General features: G+C 43.0%; 1 protein-coding gene across 2 annotated transcripts in view; it reads left to right on the top strand.

The window, feature by feature from the left end:
- The window catches only part of CDH5 (cadherin 5), a 36,093-nt gene that overhangs the window by 11,425 nt on the left and 9,764 nt on the right, over window positions 1-14,904 (top strand). For both annotated transcript variants that reach the window (XM_063140889.1, XM_063140888.1), the window contains exons 2-5: window positions 9,177-9,391; window positions 12,018-12,306; window positions 12,989-13,105; window positions 14,101-14,268. In XM_063140889.1, coding sequence (XP_062996959.1) covers window positions 9,206-9,391; window positions 12,018-12,306; window positions 12,989-13,105; window positions 14,101-14,268 — 760 coding nt within the window. In that variant the 5' untranslated portion in view covers window positions 9,177-9,205. The remainder of the gene's footprint in view (window positions 1-9,176; window positions 9,392-12,017; window positions 12,307-12,988; window positions 13,106-14,100; window positions 14,269-14,904) is intronic.

Here is a 14,904-nt window from a genome sequence, read left to right as displayed (position 1 = left end):
TTTGGTCCAATGGCGCCCTGCCCGCCCACAGGACTTACCTGAAGCCTCCATGCACGCTGGCAAGCCATTCTGCATTAGCTTTAGTGTTGTAAAGGAGATTTAGTGTAGAGGAGGCTTGGGCATGTGGACAGGGCCGGCGCTGCCATAGAGGCAACTCAGGCGGTGGCCTAGAGCGCCAAGCAAAGGGGGGAGCCGAATGGCGCACCCAGAAGCTGCTCTCCTAGAGTGGCTTCCTGGCACGTTGATATTCTCTGTGTGACTCAAGCTGGATTATTATTCTTAGTATTTACTAATTACCATATTTACAGAGTGGTTTACAGAGGGATTAGAATACATGAATGTACATCTTAATGTACATTAAAATGCAGCAAGCGTTATGTATTTTTGCAAATATACAGTATGTGTATGCCTGGTTTGTTTGCTGGCAGTGAAAGCCTAAGCCTCCCCCAGAATTCGGTGTCACTTGGTTGCTTGTTCAGATCATCTTTTCCCCTTGAGAGCCCTTGATGCAACATGCTCTTAAGCCAACTTCTTTCCCTAATGCACGATCCTTCCGAAAACATGAGCTTGACAATATTTTCCACCACATGAAAGATGCAGAGACATGTGCCAGGAAGGCAGGATTAGCCACAGGTTCCCCTGGCATTCAGCACATCTGGAATCGTGTAAAAAGCCCTGAAAGCAGGCTTATGGTAGAGGTTTAAATTAGGTTCCTGTCATTCTCTGTCCCTGGGAACTGTAGTTCTGCAAGGGTCGTAGCAATCTCTAGTGGAATTCTCAGCAACTTTATCAAACAGGAACCTTTGGAGCAGATAAATACTCCTAGATCACATTTGGACAAATACTTCTAGATCATAGTTGGAATGAATACTTTCAGTCAGTGCCAGAAAAATAATAAGAATAATTTGGTGTTCCATGTACTATGCCTGTTGCTTCTTCTCCTGGTTTGCATCATCCCCCAAAGTGTCTCCGCAGCCCATATCATGATAAATAACTTTTGCCTGGAGAAAGGGCAATGGCGCCATTGATTTTGCACCTGCCAGGGTACTTGATCTGCATACAGAAAGTGCGAAATGTATGAGGTTCTTCAAGCTGTCCTCATTATGCAGAGAGATACTAATGGCCCTTTGTGTGCAGTTGTCTCCTGAGACAGAAGGAGAGCCAGAAGCTTCATACAATCTGGCAGGCCGGCAGAGATTCTTATTAAGCATAGGCAACAACCCATTGGAAGAGTTCCATTTCCTGATATTGAGTGGTAAGACTTCCCCAGAAAAGCTGGCAGCCAATTCGAATCGCAAGCAGGTTCTGCTTGCACATTAAATTCACGTACTAATATCAGTTCCTCGCTTTAAAGCAAAAAAGCCCTGGATGGTTCTTTTCGCTTACAGTTGCAGTGCATCATGGGTTTTGCAGTTGTAAGTCTGTATTGATGGCTCGTATTCATCTGCCTCATCATCACAGCCCTATTTGGATGACAATTCGGGTCAAATCAACACCTGGACAGGAAGGAGTGGAATAGAACCCAGTGACCCTGTCCCCAGTCTCTTTGCAAAGGTCTTTACAGAGCTGCCTGGGTCCATAGAAGATGCCTGCACAGAGATTCCATATGTGTGTGTGTGTATGGAAGCTGGTGAACATAGGGACCTTCCTTTGCACTGATCCATCCCTTTTACTTTCCCCAACCTGGGGCAGTAGCCAACAGTGACATTTTGCAAACTCAAATGGCACTAGCAATTTCCATTGCAAAAGCAGTTGCCCATTACACTTCTGCAACTGGTTGTGCAAGCCATTGTGCAACCAGTTGTACAATGGGTTGCACAATGGGTGCAAAGCAGTTGCACAACCGGTTGCCCAAGTGGAAGCACCCCAAGGTGAATTAGGGGCTCCGAGGAGAAATGGGGGGAGGAGAGTTGTGCACAGCCCTACTTTGCAGTGCTCTTTGTCATCAGCCACCTTGAAGTATTTTGGCACAAGAGGCAGAGCATAAATATCTTTAATTAAGCAAGGAAGCACTGGGAACAGTTTGTATCATCTTTGCTGCTTTTTATTTATTTATTTATTTTTATTTATTTGTTTATTACATTTTTATACCGCCCAATAGCCGAAGCTCTCTGGGCGGTTCACAAAAATTAAAAACCATGAAGAGCATAAAAACAACCAACAAATTTAAAACACACATACGAAATACAATATAAAAAGCACAACCAGAATAAAACCACACAGCAAAAATTAATATAGGTTAAAATATGACATTAAAACAGCAAAGTTTAAATTTAAGTTAAATTAGGTGTTAAAATCCTGAGAAAATAAAAAGTCGTCTTCGCTACTTCGTGTTGCACAATCAGTGCTGTAACGGAGCCAGCCCTCGAAGCTGTATTTTATTAGCAGAGACACGGATGTCATCTCTCACCCCCACTCAGAATTCCCTGTTCCCTCTGAGCATAGCTGGATAGCTGCAATCCTCACAGTAGCTGTAGGGGAAATGAATTTTGTTCCTTGGTGTAATGTCAAGTATTTTCGGGTGGCTTGATGTTGAATGGGCAGCTAAGACCAATTAGATTTACAATTGACTTGCTTCTAGTAGAGTTGAAATAAATAGAAGTGTTTTGTTGATATGGATCAACACAGCAGCCTGCAACTTTGGAATCTCCTTGGGGGCGCAGCTATGGAGACTGTCACGATGACCGCCTGCACTTCAAAATGCATGATTATGTCACTGTGCACAGCCATTGGATGCTGCCCCCAATGTAGCAATATAGATTCCTCCAACCTGGGGCCCTCCAAGCTATGCTGGCTGGGGCTGATGGGAATTGTAATCCAACCCATCCATAGAGCCCCAGGTAAGGGATGGCTGGTCTAATAACGCCTAATGGGATGGTTTAATAACCAACAGCAAGACAGCATTCCATTGCTTTGTTTGTGGTGTGGGTGGGAAAAGAGCTCCCTGGGTGGTTTCTCACACCAGAAAAAGAAACAAAGGTGCTTTGAACTTTTCTGCATGCTAAGAGAATTTCGAAAATGCACGTTCCAGCATTTTACAGGCTGAACTAAGATGACCATTTCAGCTGTGGATTCAAAGACCAAAAGACACCAGGGTTGGATATCATTATCTTGCTAAAGCAACAGCACAGGTATCACTGTTTGTCAATTTTATACGTCAACGATATCTCCTATTTTAAATGGCTTGCACGGACAGCATTGCCTAGTGCATGTAATCTTACGGTAGCTGAGAAGAGGAATGCCATCCTTTGGGATCAAGTGTAGGCATAACCGTTTCCAGGAGTTTGTATAGCTGAAGATACTCCTTTAATGGACACTGAGGGATAGGTGATGTTTCATGGATGGTTTTTGATGGTGGGTGGCAAGTAGCTAAGCAGACATACTGGCATGGGAGCTGGAGAGAAATAATTTGGCAGCTGGAATACAGTCAGTGGAGACAGAGGCTAAATCAGTCAGTGTTTTCACATTGTCTGGTAGGCATGATGTGTACAGGAATGTCTTTTGTCCCACAAACTTTTATACGGACTGGATGTGGCACTATCTGAGAGGTAGAGGACCACGAATCCAGGGCTTCTCAACAGATGCAGACTTCGTATCTCCTTGAGATATCACTCTCACCACAAAAAGTAACCATGGTGGAAGGAGACCTTAAAAAGCCAGGGCACTGCAAAGTTCCCTTTATTAAAATATTTAGAACCACAAGGAATGCAAATATTTGAGAGCTAGGCCTGCTGCTACTCAAGGTTTCATAAAATTAAAGCATTTCAAAGTATTTTTTTTTCACTGCAACGAGTGTGTGTGTGTGTAATCTCTTCTGTAAATACAAGTTAAAAGGTCAGATTCTTTCACTAATAATGTTTTATTGTTCTGTACTTCTATTGTAGTTGGAATTGTTTTTAACCATGCATTTTAAATGTGTGTTTTTAATATGTATACTGTATGTGAACCACTTTGGGAATTTATTATATTAAGCGGTTTATAAGTATTACTAATAGTAACTCAAATCATATCTATTTATCTTATGGGTTGCAAGTGTGTAAACAGAAATACATTGTGTATTCCTGAGTAGATGCCTCAAGAAGAAGAAAGGAATAGATATGGCAAGTGGTATTTTTCTGTATGTTTTTATTACCATTTTTGGCTTAATATCATGAGGCTTCCATGAGTGAAAATTTGGGTTTTTAAGCTATATCAGGGGAAGGCAGATTTCAGGCTTGCAGAATCTGCTTTGTGTTTCACTAGAAGCCTGAGTATCACTGACTAGAGCCAGGTGCAAAAGAAATACGCTTAGAATAAGATATGTTGGAGGAATCCGTCCAATGGGTCAGGTTCACCAAACTTTAGCAGCTTGGGCCCCTGGAATTAGGTTTGTCTACCCATGAGTTGGCCCGACTCAATCTGTATTACATCAGATCAGCTTGTGGATTTACGCATCTTTTTTCCCCCATGAAAATAATCATTTACGCAAATTGCAGTCACAAATTATGCAAACTCTGGGCATAATTCACGTAAATTTGCAAAATTGCACCTGCAATTTGCACAAGTTAAGCATATTTACGGCCACAAATTGTGACCAAAATTTGTGTAAATTACAGGCAGGATAGATATGCAGATGTCCAAGCAAATAGTGTCAGGAAAAGCACAGGTTAAGTCAGCATGCTGTGATGGTCAAGTTCAAGAGAGCCAGTGTGGTGTAGTGGTTAGAGTGTTGGACTAGGACTCAGGAGATGCAGGTTCTAGTAGTCCCTGCATCTAGTCATGAAGCTCCCTGGGTGACTTTGGGCCAGGTTAGCATAACCTACCTCACAGGGTTTTTATGAGGATAAAACAGAGAGGAGGAGGACCATGTAAGCTGCCTTGGGGTCTTTGCAAGATGCAAACATGTGGGGTACAAATGTAATAATTAATAAAATAAACAAAAGCAATCTCGCCTGCTATTGCCAGAATACAAATCTCTAACATAACGCTGAGTTTTGTCAATGCTTCTGGGATATTCAGTAAACTCTGGATATTTCAGGTTAGTTCTATGGACCACCCAGGTTTAACTCAAATATTAACCCTATGAACCCCAATCCCCAAAGAATGTAATCACACAGTGAATAGTTTGATTGAGGAAATCACAACCATCAGATGTCACTAGTTTAGATGGCTTTTTAAGAAGCATTAGATAAATTCATGGATGATCAATTTTGCTAGACCTGTTAGCCATAAGGACTAGACGGGTCCTCAATATTAAGAGGTAGTAAACCTCCAAGTGCCAGATATTCAATGAGGGAACAGAGTATTGCCTCTGTTCCTCTCTTGTGGGCTTCCCAGAGACATCACTTTGGATGGCTTTAAAAAGGGATTGGACAAATTCCTGGAGGAGGAAGCTATCAGTGGCTACTAGTCCTGAGGGCTATATGCTACCTCCTGGATCAGAGACAGTGTGCCTATGAACACCAGTTGCTGGGGAACATGGGTGGAAAGGTGCTGTTGCACTCACGTTCTCCTTGTAGGTTTCCTGTGTGCAGCTGGTTGGCCACTGTTTGAACAGAATGCTGGACTAGATGGACCCTTGGTCTGATCTAGCAGGGCTCTTTTTGTGTTCTTATCTGCCTGGCTGCTATTCAAAAGACGAGTCAATCTTGCCACTCTTCTTGCATCACTCTTCTTGCATCAAATCAAGCCGATCTTTGATTTGATGCAACAAGAGTGGCGAGGCAATATAGCTCATGGTAGAGCATCTGTTTTGCATGCAGAAGATCCCAAGTTCAATCCTCATCATCTCCAGGTAAGGCAGGGAAAGTCCTCCATGGGGAACCACTGCCAATCATTATAGATCAGCCTTCCACAACCCGGAGCCCTCTAGTTGCTGTGGTCTTCAACTCCCATCAGCCCCAGCCAGGTTGGACAATGGTTAGGAATCCTGGGAGTTGTGGTCCAAATCATCCGGAGGGTACCTGGTTTGGGATGTCTGGTGTGGACAATAACAGGGTAAAATGGACAGATGGTCTGACTTAGGACAGATCTACACCTTGTGTCAAATCATTACGAATGTGGAATAATAAGCAGGATATAACACTATGAACGCAGAATGTGGATCTTGCCCCAAAAGTCATCAGTGCGCTTCAATACTGTTATAAAGCAGTAGTGTAGATCTAGCCTTAGTATAAGGCAGTTACTTGAATTCCTGAGTCGGACGTAGATAAGGAGATCTGAGTGAAAATGTGGTAGTCGCAACATTTTTGCTCACTGTGCAAAAAGATAAAGAATTTTGTTGGTTTGAAAAAAGTCCAGCGGTCAGGCCTATTAGTTTCAGTGAGCAAACTGGTTTGAGCATGGAGCCGATACTTCAGTCCCGGGCGTGAGACAAGAGACAAACTGGTTTTATCTGGTGACACGAAGTCTGCTCCGAAAGCCATAGGAGGAAGTCAAATCACTTGCGAGTTTGGGGAACGCGAAAAGAGGGATCTGTAAATTAAACTGAAACACAGGACTGGAACAGATGCAGCCAGTGTGTGATCTTTCTGGCACATGGGTGATAACTTGTTATGATGCTGCGGGGAAGGGAACTGTCATCTCGGCAGCCTCAGCATAAACAAGCATGCAGCACGTGCAGCAGTTTAAGGGGCAGGTGGGAGGGAAACTCTTCCACATACTCTCAGGACTGGGCCATGTAGCACACGGTCTTCCTGTGTCCATTTAGCACAGCTAAATCCCCTTTTTCAAAGACAGCCAGTAGAGGCTGGCGGCTCCAATGCCAGTGGGATGGTGAATCCACTCCGGGTTTCAGCCAGAACCAGTCATAACTCTAAAGGAGCTATCTTAGGTCAGATAACTCCTTTAGAGTTCTGACTGAAACCTGGAGTGGATTCGCAATACCACTGACACCAGTGCCACCAGCCTCCACTGAAGGTAGCTCATGAGTACCTCTGGGCATGTTCAGAGCCCCATTCAGGCTCCACTGAGCAACCACAGCCTGCCCCTCACGTTAATGGCGAAACAAATATGAAGGTAAATGCACTAATGCATTTGAAGTGCAAGTCTGCGCACATCTATTTAGAAGTAAATCACATTGAGTCCAATGGTAGGTAAGTGTGGATTGCAGACCTAATATGTGTTTTTCCTTTAAGGAGAGCAGCCACCAGGGGATGAGCAAGATCGGGACCGAAAGCAGGCCAAAGGGGGGAGTTAATTCTTCCGCTGCCCTCAAGGATGTCATTAGCAAGTAGGAGGGAAGTTTCCTCTGCAATTCCCCCTCCACCCTAAACCTTTTAATCATACATTTATAATGATATATTTAATAATATATGCTTTAAAATATAATTAATCATGGGAGTTAATTAATCAGCAGTTAATTGCAACTAATTAATCTAGAGTTAAATAAGCTGCAATTAATTAATTAATTAAGAGGTTTTCATTTAAAGTTTTCAAAAGTTTGTTGTCAAAGTTTTAAAGTTTTCAAAAGTTTCCGTTAATTAGAAGTTTCTAAAGATTTTAAACATTTCTTTTAAAGGTTACTTTAAACGATTCTAAAAGCTCCTTTTAAAAGTTTAAAAGCTTTTGACAGGTTTTTGTTAATTTTTTTTTAAGTTTGCATTAATTAAGGAAAAGTTTTCATTAATTAAGGAAAAGTTTCGAGGAATCAATCTGCAGTTAATTCATCTGCAGTTCAACAATCTGCAGTTAAATGCAGTTAATTAATCAAGCTTTAATGGTTTAATTGATAAGTGGTGCCTGCAACAAAATGTTGCAGCTTTCCATTTCCCCATTCCCCAGGGGAATGCATTAAAGATTTTGTGGTTAAGCAGCATGGTTTAGCGTGTTGTCTGAATGGGCCCAATGAGGACTGAGCACGTTCAATAGCCATGGGATGATGACTAACCACAGGGGAATGGGGGGAATGGAAAGCTGCAACATTTTGTTGCAGGCACCACTTATCAATTAAAAAACTGGGTTGTTTGGGGGGTTCCCCCACCCCTTAGGGTTTTCCCCTTAGGGTTTTCCTTTTGTGGGGTAGGTACCTCTTAAAACCTTGGGATTCCCTCCTTCCATACTGGCTAATACCTGCCTCTTGTGCATGGATGCAGCAATTTTGGCAACATAAGGATCCACACTAACCTCTCAACTATAGAGGGAATGATGTTGTGCTAATTATGTCAGGTCTTCTCTTCCTTCACCATTGATTGCTTCTCTTTCACTGTGTGCATGCTAACATTGTGCATACTAACAGTAGCCAAAACCCGATGGCAAGAAAGCAATGCAGTTGCTAGCTTCCCATTTGTGATGTCAAGCTTTGTCTGAATTCTTACTCTCCCCTGTGCTTCTTTGGTGTCGCAAGCAGCGGGGGTTAGAACAGTGAAAATTTGGCAGGTTTTCTTCATTGCATAAACCCATCAATCCGTAAAGGAAGCCAAGTCTAAAGAAGCTTGCAAAGAACAAGTATGATTTTAAAATTGATCGGAGGTGCCTTGTCAGGGTTCCTTCTGTGCCCTGGACCCCCTGAGCAACTCCTTAAGGATCTCTTGCCTCCTTAAGAGTCCCACCATCCTTTTTTACTTTTATTTTCCTAGTAACATGAGGTTTAGGCTGTAGATGTGGGGTGAGTGACACTTCAGACACCTATGGCTTAACACAACAGTTTACTAATGAATTAAAACAACCTAATTACATCAAAGGTATTTAGACAATAGTGATACAAAAGGCATCAAAAGAAAAGAAAAGTTGCAAAAATGCAAGTTCTTTTACCCTAAGCTGCATCTAAACTTCTCCAAGCTGCATCCTTCTGCTCCTTCCTGGTGGTTTGGTCTTTCTCTGGCTCTCCCCTGGCTGATTCTTTTTGAAATTAAGAATAGCTTAATACTGGGAGTAAATATTTTTACAAAATGTTTGTTAGTAAACTCCAGTGAGCAAAATGTTTATACTCTTCATCAATTGAATGTTCAGTTGTAACACTTGAAAAGCCTGATTTGTTTTCAGGGCCAGCCTGTGTAGGCAGGACATAGAAGGACTCACACATCCCTAGAAATGGGAACAGACGAGAACAAGTCACTTCAAAGATTTTGTCAATAAGGTGGTCTTAACTTGCTGTTGGAAGGCAACTAATGAAACCCACAGCAGATTGCAGTACATGGTGAGACTCTCATTTGGAGGCACCCAGCAAATCTCTATTAATAGTTTATATTACTCTACAGGGCTTCTTAAGGTCACCAGGCCTACAGAGATGGCAAGCTACCGTTTCCTCCCTGTATTTCTCATGACACTGGCCCTGGCTTGGGTTCATGGAGAAGATTTCTCAAAGTCCACCGCTAGCAGCAACTTCCATAAGCGCATGAGGAGAGAATGGATCTGGAATAACATGCACATTGAGGAAGAACTCAATAAGACATTGCCTCATATTTTTGGGAAGGTAAGGATGGATTTGCACATTGGGGCAAAACCCTCCCAACATCAAGTATAAGCTGATGGGATCTGAGCTAGCAGTGACTGACAAAGAAAAAGATCTTGGAATTATGGTGGACGACTTGGTCAAAATGTCAACCCCTGTGCGGCTGCTATGAAAAAAGGCAAATCCCATGTTAGGCATAATTAGGAAAGGAATTGAAAATGAAACTGCCCAATACTTCCCTTATATAAATCTATGGTGTAACTAATCTTAGAATACTGTAAGCGATGTCCCTATCCAAACAGGGCAGCACTGCTCAGCCCACCAAGATGACACTACAATCTGAGTGACTTATTCAACAATGGGTTCCCACCTTTCTAACATTCTCAAGTTACCAGGGAAACCAGGTAGCTTCAAGGTCGAGACAGGGAGTGAGAACTCTGACAGAGATAAGTTTGCCCAGATTCTGACATTCCAAACTTATGGTGACCATATGAAAAGGAGGACAGGGCTCCTGTATCTTTAACAGTTGCATAGAAAAGGGAATTTCAGCAGGTGTCGTTGGTATATATGGGGAATGTGGGGAAATTTCCTCTTCATCACAGCAGTTAAAGCTGTAGGTGCACTTTCCTCTTTTAAAATGGTCACTGTAGTATAGCTCCTGCACTTTTAACTGAAATGATGAAGAGGGAATTTCACCAGGTTTTCCATATATACAAATGGCACCTTCTGAAATTCCCTTTTCTATGCAACTGTTAAAGATACAGGAGCCCTGTCCTTCTTTTCATATGGTCACCCTACCAAACTAGTTCTCATTAAATCTAACTACAGCTTGCAAGGCCTCAACGGCCTTTGCTGAAACCCATACCTGACAAAGACCATGGAAAGTTGCTGCCAGTTAGAGCAGATAACTCAGGGCTAGATACACAAATAGGGCCAAAAGAGACATGAATTGAAATGTGTGCCTAGCACCAGGTGCACCTCTTCCCCCTTTCAATTTTAGGCTTATCAAAAGTTCTTATCAAAAATTGAAAATGCGAGAAGAATTTTGATAAGCATAGGCACAGGTGCTCTGATCCAGATTGGAACAGTAGGGTGTACAAGGAACTTTTAAGATCCAGATTAGGCCTGCTGCTCTTACTCTAGAGTAAAAAACAAAAAGAAGACCCAGCTGCTAGATACGCATTTAAAGTAATGTCTGCTTGGGCCCATAGTTTGACCCAGTACAAGGCAACTTTTATGTTTTCATCTACTCCTTTTTGTTTCTTGAGCAAACATAAAGCAGGCAGAGCCGGACGTAGCTGTACTGAGATAGGATTTGAACCTACAAGAAAAGATACACAGCCACGATTTTTAACATCTCGCAGTTCTGCCAACGCAAAGCACGAGGATTCTAGCCCTGTGGCCTTTCATTGAAGCATTTGCAGGTCTGAGCTAACATAAACATTTCAAGAAGGAATCGGAAATGTGATCCTTTCTTGGAAGGCGAAATGGCAAAACTACAAGTGAAGTGATCTCTTTGGGGACAATTCCTCAGAGAGAGGAGAGGAACTGGCCTGCGGAACTGGTTCGTGTTAGTCAACGGTCCTTGTTCCAGCTGCCTGTCAGTCAACAGCACTGATCCAAAAAGGTCTCTTCCTTCACTTTGCCATGGCGGACTGACAGATCCCAACTGATGTAGGGTACAGACACATCTGTCAAGAGAGGCAACAAACTCAGTCAAATGATAAATATTATCAGAAAAAACTTTGCCAGCTGCCATGCAGTTAATGGAGCCATTTCAGAATGTATTTGCCTGTTGAAGATAAGCTTGCAGGAGTTACCATGTGTCACACGTGCACCCCAACATGTACCCCATGTAACTGTCTGACATGTGTAAGTATTTAACATATACATGATAACGACAGGGGACGTTGTCCAGAGTTTTGGGGTTTTGTGGCACCAGTATGCTGATGGCACCCAACTCTAGCTCTCCTTTCCATCAAGATCCAAGGAGATGGCCTCATTTTAAATGTGTCTGATGTCAGTAATGGACTGGATGAGGGCAAACAAATGGAAGCTTTAATCCAGACAGATGGAGGGGCACTAGGTTAGTCATAAAGCAAATCAGGGAATAGGAACCTGAGCTGAATGGGGTTGCACTCGCCCTGAAGACTCTGGCTCATGGGTTAGGTGTACTCCTAGACAATGCCTGAACATGGATGCCCAGGTTTCAGCAGTGGCCAGGGTGCATTTGCACAGCTGAAGCTAGTGTACCAACAATGTCTGGTTCTGGAGATGTCCATGGAGTCACATGCTTTAGTGGCATCCCATTAGAACTACTGTAATGGGCTCTACATGGGACTGTTTTTGAAGACTGTTTGGGAACTTCAGCTAATCCAGAACACTGTGGTCAAACTGCTGACCAGGGCCAATTACAGGAAGCATGTAACTCCCTAGTTACAACCATTTCATTGGCTACAAGCCTGTATCTTGAGAAAGTCTCCTCCCTCTCTGAGCCCTCCTCTGACCCAGAGAAGAGATTAAGGCTGGAGAATATGACACGGTCAGACTACTACCGTCATGTCCCTAGGACTACAGTTTGGCTTTCAACATGTTGTTCTGCTTTAAAATTGTAATTCTCACATACAGACTTCACTCTACTTTTCAGATCAAATCAACCATAAAGAGTACCAATGCTAAGTACGTTATTGAAGGGGAAGGGGCCGGGACTTTATTCAGAGTTGATGACCGCACCGGAGACGTGGCTGCAAACGAAAGGCTAGACCGAGAAAAGAAAGCTTCCTATAGGCTGACAGCTCTCATTCTTGATCGTTCCACCAATAAGCGTTTGGAGGAACCCTCCACGTTTCTTATCATCGTCCAAGATGTTAATGACAATGCCCCAGTATTTGAACAAAGAGTGTTCAATGGCTCTGTTAAGGAAATGTCACCACTTGGTAAGCGCCTTGCCTCGTTTTTTAATAAAAACAAAAACAAAGATGTGAGTGTGTTTGCATGCAGAAAGAAAGGGAGAAAGTCCAAACAAAATGGAAATAACGGGACCGTATACTGGTCAGATACAGGGCCAGCGCCAAGAGAAGACATGGTTGGGCACTGGCTGAGGGCCCACACCCTAGCAGGGGCCAATACTGACAAGGTCCCCCCTCCCCTGGACTCGCTCCTCCTCTTCATCATTGCAATCTACTTGTTCTATTGCCTCACACAATGGCCCAGACGGTGGTGGTGGTGGTGGTGATGATGGTGAGAAGAAAGAGCAGTACTTGCTCCCTACTTGCTCACTGTCAAGTAAGCGGTACAATGATGATAGAGAGGGTGAGAAGCAATGGTGACGGGTGATGATAGGTCTGAGAAGGTAGAAATGCAAATTTGCACAAATTGGAAACTAAAAAAAATAAATCCAAATCCATTAATGGGCGAACGATGAAACTAAAGGTGCCTGACAATCCCAAAACATGGACGAAATGGATTTTATGCAATCCGTGCGTCTCTACTCTCCAGTTTTTCACACGTAAATTAGCACTTGTCAACATAGCCAGTCTGGAGGAACACAAGTTACTCAGCCCTGGCTAAGCAATATCATGTGTATCAGTTGTAACTTTCTCTCCCCTCACCACATAGGGACTTCAGTCACGACAGTGACAGCTGTTGATGCTGATGACCCAACACTTACTGGCCATGCTGACATTTTCTACAAAGTTATTCAGGGAGACAAATACTTCAACATAGACAAGTATGGTAGGTATGGAGTCAGAAGTTAGTCCTCATTTTCCATTCTTTTGGGGGATATGCCAACACCCTCAATATTCTATTCTCCTGATTCTTCCTGGTTCTTGTTCCATTCTTATCCTGGTTCTTGCTCCAGGCTTGCACTTCTTCCTGTTCCATGTAATGGTTCTTTTTTCTGTTCTTGCTCCATTTTTGTGCTGGTTCTTGTTCTGTTCTTCTTCCTGTTCCTTGTCCTGGTTCTTGTCCCATTGTTGTCCAGGTTCTTCTTCCTGTTCCTTGTCATGGTTCTTGTTCCTGGTTCTTGATCTGTTCTTGATCCATTTTTGTGCTTGTACTTCTTCCTGTTTCTTGTAATAGTTCTTTTTTCTGTTCTTCTCCATTTTTGTGCTGGTTCTTGTTCTGTTCTTCTTCCTGTTCCTTGTCCTGGTTCTTGTCCCATTGTTGTCCAGGTTCTTCTTCCTGTTCCTTGTCATGGTTCTTGTTCCTGGTTCTTGATCTGTTCTTGATCCATTTTTGTGCTTGTACTTCTTCCTGTTTCTTGTAATAGTTCTTTTTTCTGTTCTTCTCCATTTTTGTGCTGGTTCTTGTTCTGTTCTTCTTCTTGTTCCTTGTCCTGGTTCTTGTCCCATTGTTGTCCAGGTTCTTCTTCCTGTTCCTTGTCATGGTTCTTGTTCCTGGTTCTTGATCTGTTCTTGATCCATTTTTGTGCTTGTACTTCTTCCTGTTTCTTGTAATAGTTCTTTTTTCTGTTCTTCTCCATTTTTGTGCTGGTTCTTGTTCTGTTCTTCTTCCTGTTCCTTGTCCTGGTTCTTGTTCCTTGTTCTTCTTCCATTCTTGTCCTGGTTCTTGTCCCATTGTTGTCCAGGTTCTTCTTCCTTTCCTTGTCATGGTTCTTGTTCCTGGTTCTTGTTCTGTTCTTGTTCCATTCTTGTCCAGGTTCTTATATCAATGAATCTAACTGAAAAAAGCACTGAAAGTGACATGCTTCCCTTTTTATTTTTAAGGAAAAATCTACACCGCTGCACCTGATTTGGACAGGGAACAAAACGCTACATATACAATTGTGATTGAGGCAATGGATGGCAAAGGCCTACGCGCACAAGAATCTGGGACAGCAACTGTCCAGATTAGATTGATTGATATCAATGACAACTTCCCCACTTTTAGACGAGGTGAGTTTTACAAAGTCAAGGGAATAAATGAGGGAGCCATCTCCCCCTACCCTCAACCAATTTGTGGGAACTAAGCTCAAGCAAAAGCTATGCAACGTTATCCCAAGAAGATGTTTGATACATCACATGCTCCTCCCACCCTATAGGTGACCATGAGCTGCCACCAGATGGCTGCATGTTAATTACAAAGCAGTCACTCTCTTCCATCCTTACCTGCATGAAAAAGCAATGTGAATGTCATGTTTCTTAGAACACTCCTGCTTTTGATGGGAGGCAAACGACAAGGCCTGCTAGGTAATCTACAAAGCTTTTATTAAGCAGCAAACATCTCTTCTACCTGAAGAGAGTCTAATCTCTTGGAAACTTCCCCCTAGGCAAAACTATGCAAACTAAGCGAGACAATTGTCCAACCAATGAGAACAGGAAGCCCCTTCCCAAACGCCCGTAACTTCAGAAAGCCTGGTGCAGAGGCAGGTTCTGGCGCAATCCTAGTCAGACCAACTTTCTCACGCCTTCCTTCCGCTCTCTGTGTTTTAGCTTCCGGCGGACCCTAACATCAGCCAGCTTGTCGGGGTGCTCTCCTCCGGAAGAAAGCTCACTTCCTTCTGAGTATGTAGGATTTGGCCCTGAGGAGAT

Source organism: Elgaria multicarinata, chromosome 14, assembly GCF_023053635.1.
Source record: "Elgaria multicarinata webbii isolate HBS135686 ecotype San Diego chromosome 14, rElgMul1.1.pri, whole genome shotgun sequence".
Taxonomy (NCBI): Eukaryota; Metazoa; Chordata; class Lepidosauria; order Squamata; family Anguidae; genus Elgaria; species Elgaria multicarinata.
The sequence above is the reverse complement of the archived record's forward strand: the minus strand, read 5'-3'. Positions and strand labels throughout refer to the sequence as shown.